This window comes from Oratosquilla oratoria, chromosome 21 (assembly GCF_046742065.1).
Source record: "Oratosquilla oratoria isolate Oo_2021 chromosome 21, ASM4674206v1, whole genome shotgun sequence".
Lineage (NCBI taxonomy): Eukaryota > Metazoa > Arthropoda > Malacostraca > Stomatopoda > Squillidae > Oratosquilla > Oratosquilla oratoria.
Window position 1 is genome coordinate 4,173,029 of NC_134797.1, and position 17,788 is coordinate 4,190,816.

Genomic DNA, 17,788 nt, shown 5'->3' on the forward strand with positions numbered 1-17,788 from the left:
CCTATTCTCAAAAAGGGGAAGGACCCAAAGAGTCCTTCCTCTTATCGCCCTATAGCGCTTACCAACTGCTTATGCAAAGTATTAGAACGTATGGCCAATAACAGATTGAAATACATACTAGAATCTCAAAATTTAATAGTTCCTGCCCAATGTGTTTTCAGGAAAAATAGAAGTAGTCTTGACCATTTAGTCAAATTAGAACAAGATATCCTCTCCTCCTTCGAGAGGAAAGAATATCTTGTTGCTTGCTTTTTGGATTTAGAAAGAGCCTACGACATGGCATGGCGACGTGGTATCCTCGAAAAACTCTATGCACTTGGCCTTAGAGGGAATCTCCCTATTTTCATTCAAAAATTTTTAAAAGACCGCACATTTTCGGTCAAAATTCAAAATTACTATTCAACAGTACGCACCCAAGAAAATGGCGTACCACAGGGAAGTGTGTTAAGTCCCACACTTTTTATATTGCTGATAAACGATATTCTACCCGCTCCACCTCGGAACCTTAAATACTCATTATACGCTGACGATGTCGGAATCTGGCATTCCTCTCCGAATGCCAAGTTTTCCGGCTCTCGCGTACAACTGGCCCTGGACTCGCTCCAGGACTGGTCTGACAAATGGGGATTTAAGTTTTCGGAATTAAAGTCAACAGTAATTGTATTTTCACGCAGAGCCCAGGCAGAAATAAATCTGCAATTACATGGTACTCCCATTCCAGTACAAAATTCAACCTTTTTTTCTTGGCCTGAGACTGGACTCCAGGCTAAACTGGAAGGCCCATGTAAAATACCTAGTTGATGCGTGCAACAAGAGAATTAATTTGCTACGTAAACTAACGGGCACAAATTGGGGAGCAGATAGGAAATCCCTGCTAATGATTTATAAGTCCCTAATTAGATCAAAACTAGACTATGGGTGTCAGATTTATGGTTCGGCAACACTAGCCACGTTACAACCCCTGAACATCATCCAAAACAAAGGCCTAAGAATAGCACTTGGAGCACTACGCTGCACAAGGATCGAGAGGCTGGAGGTCGAAGCAAACGTACCCCCCCTCCACTACAGGCGCGAGCTCCTTGCCCTAAGATACGTCGCCAAAGCGCTTCGCATCCCTCAACATCCCTGCAAGGAGACCATCAAACAAATAGAGCACTTAACCAACTCCAGCCTAAATCCCCTTTCCATCAGGATCCGATCCTTGTGTGAGCAGTACTCAGTGCCACTGTGGTCAATAGAAACAGCTGGAAGCCACCCATCTACCACCGTGGAAAAACATCGCCCCGAAGGTCAACATCAATCAAGACCTCAAGAAGAATACGTCTTCCACAGAAGAACTGAGACAGAAGACCCTGGAGACCATCCAAAAGTTACAATGACCACAGGGCACTGTACACTGATGGCTCCAAGTGCGGCCCCAAAACTGGGACAGGGTTATACTGCAACCAAACCCGGATGATGTTCAGATTGCCGGACCATACGAGCATATATATCGCCGAACTCTACGGTATATATCAAGCCTTAGAATATGCTCAATCTGACACACATAGTAATTTCGTCATATTCACAGATTCACTAAGTGCACTTCAGTCAATTAAGTCAGGTAACCATATGGAGAACTTCCTCTTGGGCAAAATCATTAGCACATTGTCGATAACTAACAAGTCCATTACTCTCTCTTGGGTTCCCAGTCACATTGGGATCTTCGGGAATGAGAAAAGCGGACACCTTAGCCAAAACTGCCTTAGAAATAGACTCTATTACCGACATACCCCTGGACATAGGAACCTTCAATTCTGTTTTAAGAAAACAATTACACACCCACTGGCAACTCCAGTGGAACAATCTCGACATCTCGCACAAACAAAAGGAACACATAACAGATTGGTCGACATCATACAGAAATAACAGACAGGAGGAAATCGCCATAGCAAGACTGAGGATGAATTCGACCCGCCTCACCCACCTAAACCCATACATTAATGGCGTATTTCCTCCACAATGCAACACCTGCAACACTATACTATCCATAAGACACATACTCATACACTGCTCAAGATACAACACACAGCGCAAAGCGCTTATACAACACTGCAAACTTAAGAAAATTCAACTAAGCACCACAAATCTTCTGACCGACGACGACCGTTTACTTATTGACAAAGTAGTATTTTATTTGCGCACTACAGGACTATTGTGGAAATTATAATGGTAGATTACAAAGGATCGCAGGTTCACACCAGGCTTAATGACCTCATTATAGGTCGATAGCCTTAAAGATCCAACAAAAAAAAATAAAAAAAATTGCAAGTCACATCAGTCGTCGGCAGCCCTTGGCAGCAGACAGACGCACACACACGAACTCACACGAGCATAGTTAAGCTTGCTAGGGCTACTCCCTAGAGTTAACTGTAATCGTGGTCCAGCTTTACGTTGGAAAGCTTTTTCTGGCAGTTACACTGTCACCCACTTCTGGGCGTTTCCCAGCACTTTCACCTCGTACCATTTTCTCGTCATTTCGTAGCTCTCCGGGATCCGCACGAGCCCTTGTTGGCTCGTGAGACTTCTTTGTCGTCCGGCCCGGCGAAATCTAGCAACATCTATCGTAGTTTAGAAGTAGTGTAGACCCCGTACCACTGGGCACACAGTGGTCCTATTACGCGGCTGTCACCAGTCGCCAAAGGAAGCTGTGTGACCCCTCTATATTATTTTTCTTTGGCTCTGCTGAGCATATTTATTTTTGTGTAACAGGGGGCTCGTCCCCCCACCCGACGCGCAGGATGGAGTCCTCAACTCCATCCCTGCAAACTAGGAAGACTTCCCCTGACGACCCTAATATCGACCCGGACAAGGCTAGACATGTTTTCTTACATTCCGACCAAACCCGATTAGCTGACCTTAACCCATTCATGCTAAAGAAATGTCTGTCTCAATTTACCGATGATATCAACCAAGTGAAGAAACTTAGAAGCGGAGATCTCCAAATCACCACCAACTCTGGGAAAGCGACTCGCGATTTGCTCAAGGCCAGGAAGTTTCATTCCTTCGATGTTGTTGCATCCCTCCCTAGGTCACTCAACTCCTGCAGAGGAGTAATCCACTGCAGAGATTTGATAACCATGGAAGAGTGTGACATCCTCGAAGAGATGAAATCTGAAGGCATTTTGGATGTTAAATTTATCACGCGACTGGACCGGGAAAGAAACATGCGAGTGAACACGCCCCTGATAATCCTCACGTTCAATTCCACAACCCTCCCTGATCATGTCAAAATTGGATATATACATGTCCCAACACGACCATATGTCCCCAACCCTTTGCGCTGCAACAAATGCTTTAAATATGGTCACCTAGCCAAATTCTGCAGCAAACAAACAGTCGTATGCGGTAAATGTGCAGGCGAACATCCTATGGATGCTTGCTCTGCAAAGGTGCTTCAATGTGTCAACTGTCCCTCCAATAACAACCATGCATCAACCTCCCGAGACTGTCCCACTTTCAAATTAGAAAAAGAAATCTGTACAGAGAAAGCAACTTGTGGCATATCCTTTTACGAAGCAAGGAAGCGTGTGATGGAAAGACTAGTTACCCCAACTAGTACTTCCGGAGCAACTTCCTATGCTTCGGCAGTTAAAAAAACGTACAGAACCATTGAAACGCAAACTGAGAGCAAGCACTCCAAGGACAAAGAACACACGCCAAAGTAACAGGCAAAACTCACTCGCACCTTCCTTCCCCGGCCATCCAGAGCCTTCCAAACGTGTGCCCACACGTACTGAAGAGGATGTCAATATGGAGATCTCCGTTTCCCAAAAAACGACTTTTAAGTCCTATTACCAGCCAGACCGTTCATCCGGGGCTAAACACACCTCTCCCACTAAGGCCAAGAAAGGAAGAAACCGAAGCAGATAAAAATAAAAATAAAAAAATAAATAAATAAATAAAAAAAAAAAACATAAATAAAAAAAAAACTAAAAAAAAAAAAAAAAAATGAAAATAATCCAGTGGAATTGCCGAGGTATTAGAAGTAAATTAAATGACTTAATAATTTTTAACTCGCTCAACAACCCCTCAGTTATTTGTCTACAAGAGACTCACCTTGACCCCAGTGTTGAGTTCAAACTGAAGAACTACACCACCTATAGGAAGGACAGGTTGGCGCCTGGAGGGGGGGTCGCAGTTGCAGTCAGCGACTGCCTTCCCCAAGTGGAACTACCACTGGCCACCACCTTGGAAGCAGTCGCTATAAAAACGAAACTGCACAACAAACTCGTAACCATCTGCTCCCTGTACCTACCTCCCGACCCTCGTTTTCCACTAGAGGAACTAAACGGGTTGATAGAACAACTACCCCACCACAAACTGATAGTGGGAGATTTCAACTCCCACCATCGCATGTGGGGTAGCAAAATAACCTCTCGTCGAGGGGAGCAGATGGAAGAAGTGCTCGAATCAAACAACCTGGTCCTCCTAAACACTGGCAGTCCCACTCGAGTAGACAATACTAGGGGTTCATTTTCATGTATAGATTTATCCATATCATCTCCTGCGTTGTCTGACAACACCCAATGGGATACGCATGACGACACCATGCTAAGCGATCATTTCCCAGTAATAATAAAAATAGGGGGTAACAACACTACGGCTCCTCCAGCCTACGGAGACAACTCACCCCCTCCCTGTCCCAAATTTAACATCAAAAAGGCCAACTGGAAAATGTATCGCACAACCACCAACGTCAACATCACAGGGGATAATATGGATGACAAAATTTTCAATTTATCAAACTCTATTTTGAATTCAGCGCATGAGCATATACCAAAAACCTCGGTATTTCACAAGCATAGAGTTCCTTGGTGGACATCAGACTGCAGAAAAGCACTTTGCAAGCGGAATAGGGCATATCGAACTTTTAAAAATAACCCTATTGCACCCCATTTCATTACTTTTAAAAAGACGCAAGCAGAGGCCCGTAGAACAATAAAACATGCCAAACGTAAGTCTTGGCATGACTACATCTCAACTATAAACGCAAACACTTCTCTATCACAAATCTGGTCAGCCGTCCGTAAAATAGACGGCAAATACACGCCCAACATTAAGACCCTAACAATTGGAAACAAGTTTGTAGATGCTCCCCTGGACATCGCAAACACAATCGCAGACACATTTACGCAAACAAGCAACACGAATAACTATTCACCAACCTTTTTACAACACAAACAAACACGGGAAGCAGAACCTCTGATCTTCCATACACAGACACACTACGAATATAACACCCCCTTCCAACTACACGAGCTTAAACAAGCCTTAAGCTCGTGTAGAGGAACCTCTGCTGGCCCAGATGAGATTAGGTATGAGATGCTGCAACACTTGAATTCAATTTCACTGGAAAAATTATTAGAAATATACAACACAATTTGGATTAGTCAAGAATTCCCAGAAACATGGAGACATGCCCACGTCATACCTATTCTCAAAAAGGGGAAGGACCCAAAGAGTCCTTCCTCTTATCGCCCTATAGCGCTTACCAACTGCTTATGCAAAGTATTAGAACGTATGGCCAATAACAGATTGAAATACATACTAGAATCTCAAAATTTAATAGTTCCTGCCCAATGTGGTTTCAGGAAAAATAGAAGTAGTCTTGACCATTTAGTCAAATTAGAACAAGATATCCTCTCCTCCTTCGAGAGGAAAGAATATCTTGTTGCTTGCTTTTTGGATTTAGAAAGAGCCTACGACATGGCATGGCGACGTGGTATCCTCGAAAAACTCTATGCACTTGGCCTTAGAGGGAATCTCCCTATTTTCATTCAAAATTTTTTAAAAGACCGCACATTTTCGGTCAAAATTCAAAATTACTATTCAACAGTACGCACCCAAGAAAATGGCGTACCACAGGGAAGTGTGTTAAGTCCCACACTTTTTATGTTGCTGATAAACGATATTCTACCCGCTCCACCTCGGAACCTTAAATACTCATTATACGCTGACGATGTCGGAATCTGGCATTCCTCTCCGAATGCCAAGTTTTCCGGCTCTCGCGTACAACTGGCCCTGGACTCGCTCCAGGACTGGTCTGACAAATGGGGATTTAAGTTTTCGGAATTAAAGTCAACAGTAATTGTATTTTCACGCAGAGCCCAGGCAGAAATAAATCTGCAATTACATGGTACTCCCATTCCAGTACAAAATTCAACCTTTTTTCTTGGCCTGAGACTGGACTCCAGGCTAAACTGGAAGGCCCATGTAAAATACCTAGTTGATGCGTGCAACAAGAGAATTAATTTGCTACGTAAACTAACGGGCACAAATTGGGGAGCAGATAGGAAATCCCTGCTAATGATTTATAAGTCCCTAATTAGATCAAAACTAGACTATGGGTGTCAGATTTATGGTTCGGCAACACTAGCCACGTTACAACCCCTGAACATCATCCAAAACAAAGGCCTAAGAATAGCACTTGGAGCACTACGCTGCACAAGGATCGAGAGGCTGGAGGTCGAAGCAAACGTACCCCCCCTCCACTACAGGCGCGAGCTCCTTGCCCTAAGATACGTCGCCAAAGCGCTTCGCATCCCTCAACATCCCTGCAAGGAGACCATCAAACAACACGAGCACTTCACCAACTCCAGCCTAAATCCCCTTTCCATCAGGATCCGATCCTTGTGTGAGCAGTACTCAGTGCCACTGTGGTCAATAGAACAGCTGGAAGCCACCCATCTACCACCGTGGAAAAACATCGCCCCGAAGGTCAACATCAATCAAGACCTCAAGAAGAATACGTCTTCCACAGAAGAACTGAGACAGAAGACCCTGGAGACCATCCAAAAGTACAATGACCACAGGGCACTGTACACTGATGGCTCCAAGTGCGGCCCCAAAACTGGGACAGGGTTATACTGCAACCAAACCCGGATGATGTTCAGATTGCCGGACCATACGAGCATATATATCGCCGAACTCTACGGTATATATCAAGCCTTAGAATATGCTCAATCTGACACACATAGTAATTTCGTCATATTCACAGATTCACTAAGTGCACTTCAGTCAATTAAGTCAGGTAACCATATGGAGAACTTCCTCTTGGGCAAAATCATTAGCACATTGTCGATAACTAACAAGTCCATTACTCTCTCTTGGGTTCCCAGTCACATTGGGATCTTCGGGAATGAGAAAGCGGACACCTTAGCCAAAACTGCCTTAGAAATAGACTCTATTACCGACATACCCCTGGACATAGGAACCTTCAATTCTGTTTTAAGAAAACAATTACACACCCACTGGCAACTCCAGTGGAACAATCTCGACATCTCGCACAAACAAAAGGAACACATAACAGATTGGTCGACATCATACAGAAATAACAGACAGGAGGAAATCGCCATAGCAAGACTGAGGATGAATTCGACCCGCCTCACCCACCTAAACCCATACATTAATGGCGTATTTCCTCCACAATGCAACACCTGCAACACTATACTATCCATAAGACACATACTCATACACTGCTCAAGATACAACACACAGCGCAAAGCGCTTATACAACACTGCAAACTTAAGAAAATTCAACTAAGCACCACAAATCTTCTGACCGACGACCGTTTACTTATTGACAAAGTAGTATTTTATTTGCGCACTACAGGACTATTGTGGAAATTATAATGGTAGATTAAAAAGGATCGCAGGTTCACACCAGGCTTAATGACCTCATTATAGGTCGATAGCCTTAAAGATCCAAAAAAAAAAAAAAAACAACGTCGAGTAGAACTTGGTCAGAAGACGTCCTGCGAAGACTACCCACTGCCACGCCAATCCCAAGTCTTCATTACTCCAGTCGCAGGCTACTCGACGTCGGGTCTCCTCACCTTTGCTGTTCTCAAGACACGCCGCATCCGATTGGGCCGGAACGGTTCGTCCATACGCACCCGGACATCGCTACTGTTGTTACGATACGGAGGTGTTGAGCACCTCGTATTAGATGTTCCCATTCTACAACCTTGTATTGTACAGTTTGATGGTTTATTGTATTCGTTAACTCTTTTAAATCCATTGATTCCTTTTGATGTTTGATTAAAGCCCCAGCAGATCCAGTAGCACCCGAACTGGTATTACTTTTCAGGGCCGAGAGAACATAGTTCCTCGTTCGCCCTCACATTTCTGGCGACCTTGCCACGACTGGTGCTACAAGTGTTTGCTGGGCTCTAAGTCGCTTTGAACGCGCACTCACTGTCTGTGGCCCGGAAGTGAGTCCTCTTGTGCTTTGAGGTTTTGATTGTTTCATAGCTGTTTACGTGTGTATTAATACGTACATTACGTTGTGGCGTTTTGAAGTGGGTAAAATTGTTCCATTTGCTTTAAGCGAGTAATGTTTCTTGTCTTACAGCTTGTATTTGTTTGATGCATTTACGTCCCTTGTATTTTTGCTTCTGCTTAATTTTACTTATTTCATTTACTTTCGGTGTTATTTGATGTCCCTTGGTTGTGCAGTTTGTCTTTAGTCGTTGACACGTATCTTATTTGTTTTATTCATTGACACGTATCTTTTTCTCTTGTTCGTTAACACGTATCTTGTTTGTCTTGTATCATAATCATTGACTTGTGCCTTATTCGTTACTTATTCTCGTCAATATGATATCTGTTCAGGAGCTTAAGGAACAGGCTATAGCTTTAGGCCTCGCAGGAGGAGATATCGGCAAATACGTCATAGAACAGCAAGCTATTGAACGAGAAGAACGTGAAAAAGAGCGACGAGCCAAGAAGGAGGAAATTGAGCACAAGACCCGCTTAGCTGAAATTGAAGCGGAGAAGGCCAAGATTGAAGCAGAGAGGGAGAAGGCCAAGATTGAAGCGGAAAAGGAGAAGGCCAAGATTGAAGCGGAAAAGGAGCTAGAGCTAGCTCGTATCACGGCGACAAAGCAACCTACCGCGACTCCACATGATTCGGTAAGTCGTCCCCAGCTCCCTCTATTACAAGAGGGGGAAGATATTGCCTCTTACCTTAACCGTTTTGAGAGAATTGCAGAACTACTTAAGCTGAGTTCAGACAGCTATGCCGTGAGACTGGGTACCTTACTTACGGGAAAGGCAGCTGATATGTACATATCTCTCTCCCCAGAGATAACTAAGAACTATGAGCTACTGAAGAAAGCTTTATTGTCAGGTTTTAACAAGACTCCTGATGGTTACCGCGTAGACTTTCGGAATGCCAAGATTTCTCCAGGAGAAACTTTTCTTCAGTTCTCATTTCAACTAACCAGACTATTCCAGGCGTGGTTAGATTCCTCAGAGGTAGGGAATACTTTCAATGATTTGAAAGACTTTATGATACTTGACCAGTTTTTGTCTTCCCTCCATCCAGACTTGCGTGCTTTCATCAAGGAACGACGACCCTCTACGTTAACTGAGGCCATTCGTTTGGCTGACGATTGGACGTCAGCCCACCCTAATCTTCCTCGAACCTCGATTCCAAATGCAAAGAAGTTCTCTCGACCACCTAAGCCGCCTAAGGTAACCACGGCGACCCCGAATCCGTCTAGCGGCCGAAAGGACTCTCCACCTTTGACATGTCACGGTTGTGGAGAAATTGGACACATTCGGCCTCGTTGCCCTAGGAATCCCCGCACTTTCAAAGAAGGCACGTCAACTACGCAGCCATATAAGGTAGGGTTTTGCCTGTCTGATAGAACAGTCCCTCACTTCCAGGCCTCTGGTACCATCAATGGGGCCTGGGTGTCTACTATAATCCGGGACACCGGCTGTTCCTGCGTAGTCGTATCAGATGAGATGCTACCAGATATAGATGTCCCGAGTTGCAAGAAAGTCTATGTTGCCGACTACTTGGGCCGAGTAGATGCCTTTCCTCTGGTTTCTTGTTACCTTCGATGTCCTTATTACGAGGGATGGACCGACGTCGTCAGAGCACCCATCAAATTTGCTAGTGTCTTAATTGGTAACGTTCCAGGCGTTAAAGATCCTAATATATCTGAATGTTCCTCTCCAGCTGATGACTCCGCAATTCCACGCCCGACACAAACTGCTACACCCTCTCCCAAGCACCTGGTATGTGCAGTCCAGACCAGAGCCGGCAAAATGAAACGGATTCACCCCTTAGCTCTGCCTGCCCTACAACCTCTCTCGGTGACGCCCGACAACTTCAGTCTACTCCAGTCCTCGTGTGAGACACTCTCTGCCGCTAGAGCAAAAGCAGCCTCGGGAGAAATAGACCGAACGAGGAACGGGTCTACTTACCAGTTTGTCAAGACGGACGGTCTCCTCTATCGGAAATGTTTAACTTCTAATCGCCCTGATAAGGTAGGAAAGTCTACATTGGTTGTTCCCCGTGATTGTCGCCCTGTTATCCTCTCCATTGCTCATGAGAGCCCTTTAGCTGGACACTTCTCTCACCGGAAGACGGAATTAAAGGTAGCAGAACAATTTTACTGGCCTGGTATGGGAACCGACATCAGAACCTTCTGTCGGTCTTGTGACAAATGTCAACGCTTCTCAGCGAAGGGACGAGTACCACCAGTCCCATTACAACCCATGCCCATCGTCACTGAACCTTTCGCCCGTGTTGCCATAGACTTGGTTGGACCTCTTTCTCCAGCATCTTCCGATGGGCACAGGTACATTCTTACCTTGATAGATTTTGCCACTGGATTTCCTGAAGCAGTTCCCTTAAAAGATATAGACTCTATTTCGGTCGCTGAGGCCTTGTTAACTATTTTCTCGAGAGTTGGTATTCCCCGGGAAATACTTTCAGACAGAGGTACCCAATTCACGTCTAATCTAATGAAGGAACTCCACCGAATGTTGGGCGTGAAACCTATCTTCACCACTCCCTTCCATCCTAGTGGAAATGGAAGGATTGAGAGACTACATGGCCCCTTGAAGGCTATTCTTCGTAAATTGTGTGCTGAGAAGCCCCGTGAATGGCACAGGTATCTAATACCAACTTTGTTTGCCCTCAGAGAACTCCCGAGCGACAGGACAGGGTTTTCAGCCTTCGAGTTATTGTACGGTCGGTCTGTTAGAGGCCCACTCACAGTTTTAAGAGATCTGTGGGAAAACCGTACCCTCCACGAGGAAGAGAGGTCCAGTTTCCAATATGTAATAGAACTACAGGACAAGCTGGCAGAATGTTCTCAAATGGCTGCGCAACAAGCCGACATCAGCAGTTCCCGGTACAAGGCGTACTTCGATCTGAAGTCTCAAAACCGTCAATTTAAACCAGGTGATGAAGTTCTAGTACTCCTGCCTAGTGATACAAGTAAACTCCTCGTCACTTGGAATGGACCCTACAACGTATTGGAGAGACGTGGTGAAGCGAATTACGTAATAGAGACCCCTCGAGGACATAGACTTTACCATGCTAACATTTTAAAAAGATATCACCGCAGGGCCCAGGTGCAGCAATTGGAACTGATGGATGAGATTTCCGCCATAGAAGAGCTTTCCGCCCCAGGGAAAGAGAAGGTATCCATCGTTGATGAAGGGGATCCGTGTGATCTTCTTTCACAGTTGCCTTTGACACCTGACGGCATGATCCTCTCCCCTTCAACTGATAAACCTGAAGTGGGACAACTCGCCCCGGATCAGCTAGTCCAACTTCAGATTCTAATGGGTGAGTATAAAGATGTTTTCTCAGACGAGCCCGGATGTACATCCACTATAACTCATGATATACAACTTACCACTACTGACAGAGTACAAGCCAAAGTGTACCCAGTGCCAATCCACCTTAGACCTGTCTTCGAGAAAGAAGTTGAAACCCTCTTCCGTCAAGGGATTATCCAACGATCCTCCTCTCCTCATTCTTCGCCTGTCGTCATGGTAAGAAAAACTGATGGATCCTATAGGATGGCCATAGATTATCGCCAACTAAACTCTGTCACAGTATTCCATGCTGAACCAACCTGCAGCATGGAAGAAGATTTGTACAAATTCTCTGGGGCTAGGTACTTTAGTGAACTGGACCTCTGCAAGGCATATTACCAAGTACCTCTTTCAGACAAAGCCCAAGCCCTAACGTCCTTTCCCACTCATCTAGGTTTGATGGAATTCTGCCGAATGCCCTTTGGTCTGGTAACGGCAAGTGCTACATACATCCGCCTGATGAGACTAGTATTAGATAATTTATCAAATGTGTGCTTTTATTTTGACAACGTCTTTGTTTTTTCCAAAAGCTGGGATCGACATCTCGAAGCTCTAAATCGCGTCTTCGAACGGCTACGGGACCACCATCTGACTGTCAAGCCTTCGAAGTGTAGATTTGGAGTTTCTTCCATCAAATACCTTGGCTTTATTTTAGATGGAACCTCTTTAAAACCTCAACATACCAAGATTGAGGCCATAACCCGCATTCCTCCACCAACCAGTAAGAAGTTACTTAGGACCTTCCTTGGTCTGATCTCCTTTTATAAGTTGTTTATTCCTCAGGCCTCCGACTACACCGGCCCCTTATCTGATCTACTACGGAAGACTAGCCCTGAACCTCTCCCCTGGACCGAAGACCTCTTGGACCGTTTCTGCCATTTGAAAGCTGCCATATCTTCTCAACCCATCTTGCGGTTGCCCGATCCTAAGCTGACTTTCGTCCTTAGGACCGATGCCTCTCTTTATGGTCTGGGGGCTGTTTTACTCCAGTATCACGATGAATGCCCACATCCCGTCGCATATGCCAGTAGGAAACTTTTGGATCGTGAGAAGAGATACTCCACCATCGAGCGTGAATGTCTTGCGGTCGTTTTCTCCATCTCCAGGTTTGATTATTATCTCCGTGGCAAAGAGTTTGTGTTAGAAGTTGATCACAAACCTCTCTTGTATTTAGCTACTTTCAAAGGAAAGAATGACCGTCTCCTTCGTTGGGCTTTGGCCCTTCAGGCCTATAAATTTAGAGTTGTCCACATTGCTGGAAAAGACAATCTAGGTGCTGACCTCCTAAGTAGATCTTAAATCCTGGCTAGGTTTTATTTTTCCTTTCATCCTCTTGAGTTACCATTAATTTTGTTTTAATCTACTCCTAGTAGATTCTTGTCCCGGGGGTGGTGTAAGGGCCCATCCCCCTTCCCCCGGCCACAAGTCAATTCATCGCGGCTGCACTGATAGTCGTTTGGCTCCCCACCTCGGCGAATCGGCTTGTTTGCGCGCCAGTACAACGAGCGAGTCGGCTTCGAACTTTTGAAGCCCGAGAAGACTGCGCCTGCGCGGAGCGGCCACGTCGGCAGTTTCAGGGGTATATATACCCCTCCTCCCCAACGTCGCGCAGAACTTGGTCAGAAGACGTCCTGCGAAGACTACCCACTGCCACGCCAATCCCAAGTCTTCATTACTCCAGTCGCAGGCTACTCGACGTCGGGTCTCCTCACCTTTGCTGTTCTCAAGACATCGCCGCATCCGATTGGGCCGGAACGGTTCGTCCATACGCACCCGGACATCGCTACTGTTGTTACGATACGGAGGTGTTGAGCACCTCGTATTAGATGTTCCCATTCTACAACCTTGTATTGTACAGTTTGATGGTTTATTGTATTCGTTAACTCTTTTAAATCCACTGATTCCTTTTGATGTTTGATTAAAGCCCCAGCAGATCCAGTAGCACCCGAACTGGTATTACTTTTCAGGGCCGAGAGAACATAGTTCCTCGTTCGCCCTCACAGACACCTTTCACGTTTATATCCTTCTTAGTCAGGAACATAACTCCACCCCCTTGCTTTTTCTCTCTGTTTCTAATCCAATAATTGTATGCATCATGTCCTACACTGTTGGGTGGTAGTGGGCCTTTTAATTTTGTTTCTACAATTCCCATTATGTCTGGTTCTTTTTCCTTCAAATAATCATTCAGCTCATTCAATCCTGTTATTAATCCATCTATATTTGTGTAAGACACTCTTAGTTTTCTGCCACTTCCATTGTGTTCTCTGTTTCCCTTATGTTTTTCTTTTGTATGTCGAACTTCCTTAGTTTCATGTTCACTACTCTCCAATAGAATCTCTCTTTCTCTGACTCCGTTCTGTTCTCGTTTTTTGCCTTAGCTTCCAGTCTTTTCTGCTTTTCTTCCTCTCTTTCCTCTTTATTCATTTCTCTTTTTATCCATATCTTTTTGTATTGTTCACTTGTTGCTAGTTTCCCTGTTTTGGATAAGATATTCTCTGCCGTTGTTTGTGACTTGAATTTAATCTTAATTGGTCTGGTCTTGTCTGTGCTATACTTTCCGAGTGGGGGGGTGTTGTGTCCCCCCCACCCTCTTTAAATCCCTGGAACATATTCTCGTCACTTTCTACTGTATTGCTCCTCTCTATACTTCTAATCTTTACATTTTTATTTGCCATTTCGTCATCACTGAGCTGGTCCGGTGGTCGTTTCATGTTGACCTTACGCTTGTCTGCTTGGGCCAAGTCCTCCACATCCTCATTTCCTTCCATTTCCCCAGCAATCCCTCCCCTTCTCCTCTTTTCCTACTTACCTACTGCCCCACGAGCAATTTCCCCCCACCCTGTAAATACAAAAAGGTACTTCTCTTTGCGTTGGGATCCACAATCGGCACTTTTCTTCAGAACATTCTTCAAGCCGTCCGTTCGTTGAAAGTGTGTGTGTGTGTGTGTGTGTGTGTGTGTGTGTGTGTGTGTGTGTGTGTGTGTGTGTGTGTGTGTGTGTGTGTGTGTGTGTGTGTGTGTGTGTGTGTGTGTGTGTGTGTGTGTGTGTGTGTGTGTGTGTGTGTGTGTGTGTGTGTGTGTGTGTGTGTGTGTGTGCGTGCGTGTTAGCGTAACTGAGGAAGCACAGTGTGGGTTTAGGAAAGGTAGAGAGTGAGTGGATCAATTTTTTGTAGCAAAGCAAATATAAATAATTTTTGACGAAAAGTAAGCGTGTCTCTAAGACTTTTATGAATTTGGAGTAGGTTTATGACAGTGTCGACAAGAAGAAATAGTAGGTGTTGTAGATGTATGGCATGAGGGGAATGTTATTAAGAGCAGGCAAGTTTTTACGTGAGTAGTAGAATTTGCTTTTGGGTTGAGGTGAATGACTGATTTGAGGTGAAGGTGGAGTTACGCCAAGGTTGTGTGATGTCACTATGGTTGTTCATCGTGTACATGGATAGAATGTTACAAAAGGTAAATGCGAGCGTGGTGGGCATGGGCTTGGAGGGGGTTAGTAAGAGTGGAGGGAAATGGGAAGTAAGCCAGTTGTTGTTCGTTGATGACACTGCGCTTTCGGCTGGGTGAGAGGGTCTGAGGCAGTTGGTGATAGAGCTGGAGAAGGTATGCGACAGAAAGTTGGTAGTAAATGTGGGTAAAAGTAAGATGATGAGATGTACAAAGGAAAAGGGTGGCAGTGTGTTGGTGGTAAGTTTTAAAGAAATGGGCCAAGAGAAGCTGGATAATTTTAAGTATTTAGGGGGCACATGTAGCAGGGAATGGAGAAATGGGAGTGGAGGTACGCTGTAGAGTGAAGGAAGCAAGTAAATGTCTTGAGAGAATGAAAATTGTCCTGAGAATTAGGCATGTGGGGATTAACGAGAAGGAAAGACTGTGAAGGAGTGATTATGCCTACGACACTTTATGAAGCAGATTTGGATTTGAAGAGAAACTGTAAGTAGGAATTCAAATTTATTCGAGATGAAGTGCAGAAGAAGTATGAAAGGGATTACAAGAATGGATAAAATGAGAAATAAGTAGGTGATGCGGAGAGCGAGGATGGAAAGGGAGCTGTCAGATAGGATTAAACATAGAATAAAGGGATGGTTTGGGCACAGGGATAGAATGAGTGAAGAAAGACTGGCAAATAATGTGTAAGGTAGAGGTGGACTAAGTGAACTTGAGTGGAAAACCAAAAATGGGATGGGTGGATAAGGTGAAGGAAGCCTTGGGTACAAGCGGAATAACTATTGAATAGAGGAAAGGTTAAGATATAGGTTTGAGTTGACAGAGGTCGTGAATTGATAATAGACTGACACGGTCCAGAGGGATTTCTCCTCTTTTTCTCTAATTACTTGAAAAGGGACGATGTGACCCCCAATGGTCCCTTTCACTACTCTGCTGTCGACTCTATGGGCCGACTTTCTTTTGTGCTTTTACTTTACACTTTCCTTTCATCACTGTCTTTGTTACGTATAATTAGTCACTCACTATTTTCTTTTTAGACTCCATGCTTCAGATTATCCGACTTAATCAATTTCCAAATAGTAAATGGAGTTTCATTTTTCTTTCTTTTCTTCCCGAATAATATTACACTTGGTTCTATAAGCTACACCAAGAGGCTCACGTCAAGAAGCCTCAATTTGGTTACTAGATCAGTTCTGCAATGACGTCATGATTTCTTTAGTCCAATGATATTTACTTTTATATTTAAGCACTTCCCCTAAGGGCGTGATCTCACACTCGTGAACCAATTAAATTTTCTCCTACTTCACTCTTTATCCAATCAGAAAGGCTGTTACAAACTCTGCATGCAAAACTGCTTACACAAGCGATTTTGAAATCAATACACACACTGACATAGTTTACATATTGTTACATCAGCATAAAAATTAACATTATACAGTAATGAAATCGGGTACCTGGCGGTTGTTTGTAAACATTAAAGCGGGGAGCGAGCATGTACAAGTCCTTTCGCCTTCTCGCCTTCTGGTATTATGTAAATACATAAACTATAAAAACATAACACTCGTTATCTACCTCTCTTTCTACCCACTTGTCTACGAGCCTCTTACAGACGAGGAGTGAGGGTCGCCATGTAAATGAAGTGGTGATGGTGGTGGTGGTGGTGGTGGTGGTGGGGGTGGGGGTAAACTAACTTAGGCTGCAGGCCTTGCTTTGGATGTTCTTTGTCTTGCCGCATTGCTTCTGACCCGGGTAGTGGTTGGAACACAGGGATGAACTTACACAATGGGCTAAAATGAAAGGGAAAACAAATGGGTGTGGGATGGGTCATGGGTTTGGCGTATTCCTTGACTGGCTACCTTCCTTGTAAAAGTAAGTTTAATTTTGTGCGATTAGTAGCCTACCACAAGGTCCATATAGTATATGGACCTTGGCCTACCACAGCCAATGGCGGGTGACGCGGATCATACCTCCTGGCATCATACGTATTTGGCTAAACGTATTGGTATCAACGTGCCCTCTAATCTGTGCGCATGTGCACGAGCACATATGTTTTACAACTAACGCACATAAAGAAAAAATGTGGACACACAAGGTTTTCAAATTATATCAAAATCCATTCAGTAAAGAAGTTCCACCTAAACATCAACTTATAAATTCTCTAAGAATATGATAACTTGCCAACTGTCAAGCCAATATTTTTTCTCTCTCTTCTAAATGTAGCGTTTCCATTGCAAACGAAATGACTTTGCCTCCATGGGTGCGCACATACTTTTCAGAGGAGGCAAAGTTTGCACACAAGCAAAGAATTAGAGGGGGCATTGATTGGTAGGTTCAGTTAAAATTATCAGCCTCGTACTTTGCAGCTCGAATCAAAATAGACACACCACTCAAAAACAAAGATTTAGTGCTCCAGACAATCGCATGACGATCACCATTGAACCATGAACGATCATCGTTGAGCGATAATCGCATCGATCAAAGCGTAGCTTAAGGGGGAAAAGCCTTTTGATATGTGTGTATGTATGTACGTATGTGTATATCCACGTGTGTCTACAAAATATATCCCTGCCAAACCCAGTATCGTAAAGCGACGGTTATCTCTCATTTGAAGTTGGACACAAGAACCAATCCAGATTTTGACTAGACCAGTGTTTCCCAAACTTTTCCAATACGTG

General features: G+C 44.4%; 1 protein-coding gene across 3 annotated transcripts; it reads left to right on the plus strand.

Annotated features, from left to right (window-relative positions):
• Positions 1–7,776: 7,776 nt before the first annotated feature.
• Positions 7,777–13,557, plus strand: LOC143036685 (uncharacterized). Of its 3 annotated transcripts, none has more exons than XM_076204270.1 (3): positions 7,777–10,323; positions 12,451–12,773; positions 13,038–13,557. In XM_076204270.1, exons 1-3 carry the CDS (start codon positions 8,641–8,643, stop codon positions 13,114–13,116), a joined length of 2,085 nt encoding a protein of 694 aa, XP_076060385.1. In that variant the 5' UTR covers positions 7,777–8,640; the 3' UTR covers positions 13,117–13,557. The 3 variants fall into 3 exon arrangements, with proteins under 3 accessions (XP_076060385.1, XP_076060386.1, XP_076060383.1); XM_076204271.1 differs by having other exon boundaries at positions 13,041–13,557; XM_076204268.1 differs by having other exon boundaries at positions 12,451–13,557.
• The last annotated feature ends 4,231 nt before the right edge of the window (positions 13,558–17,788 follow it).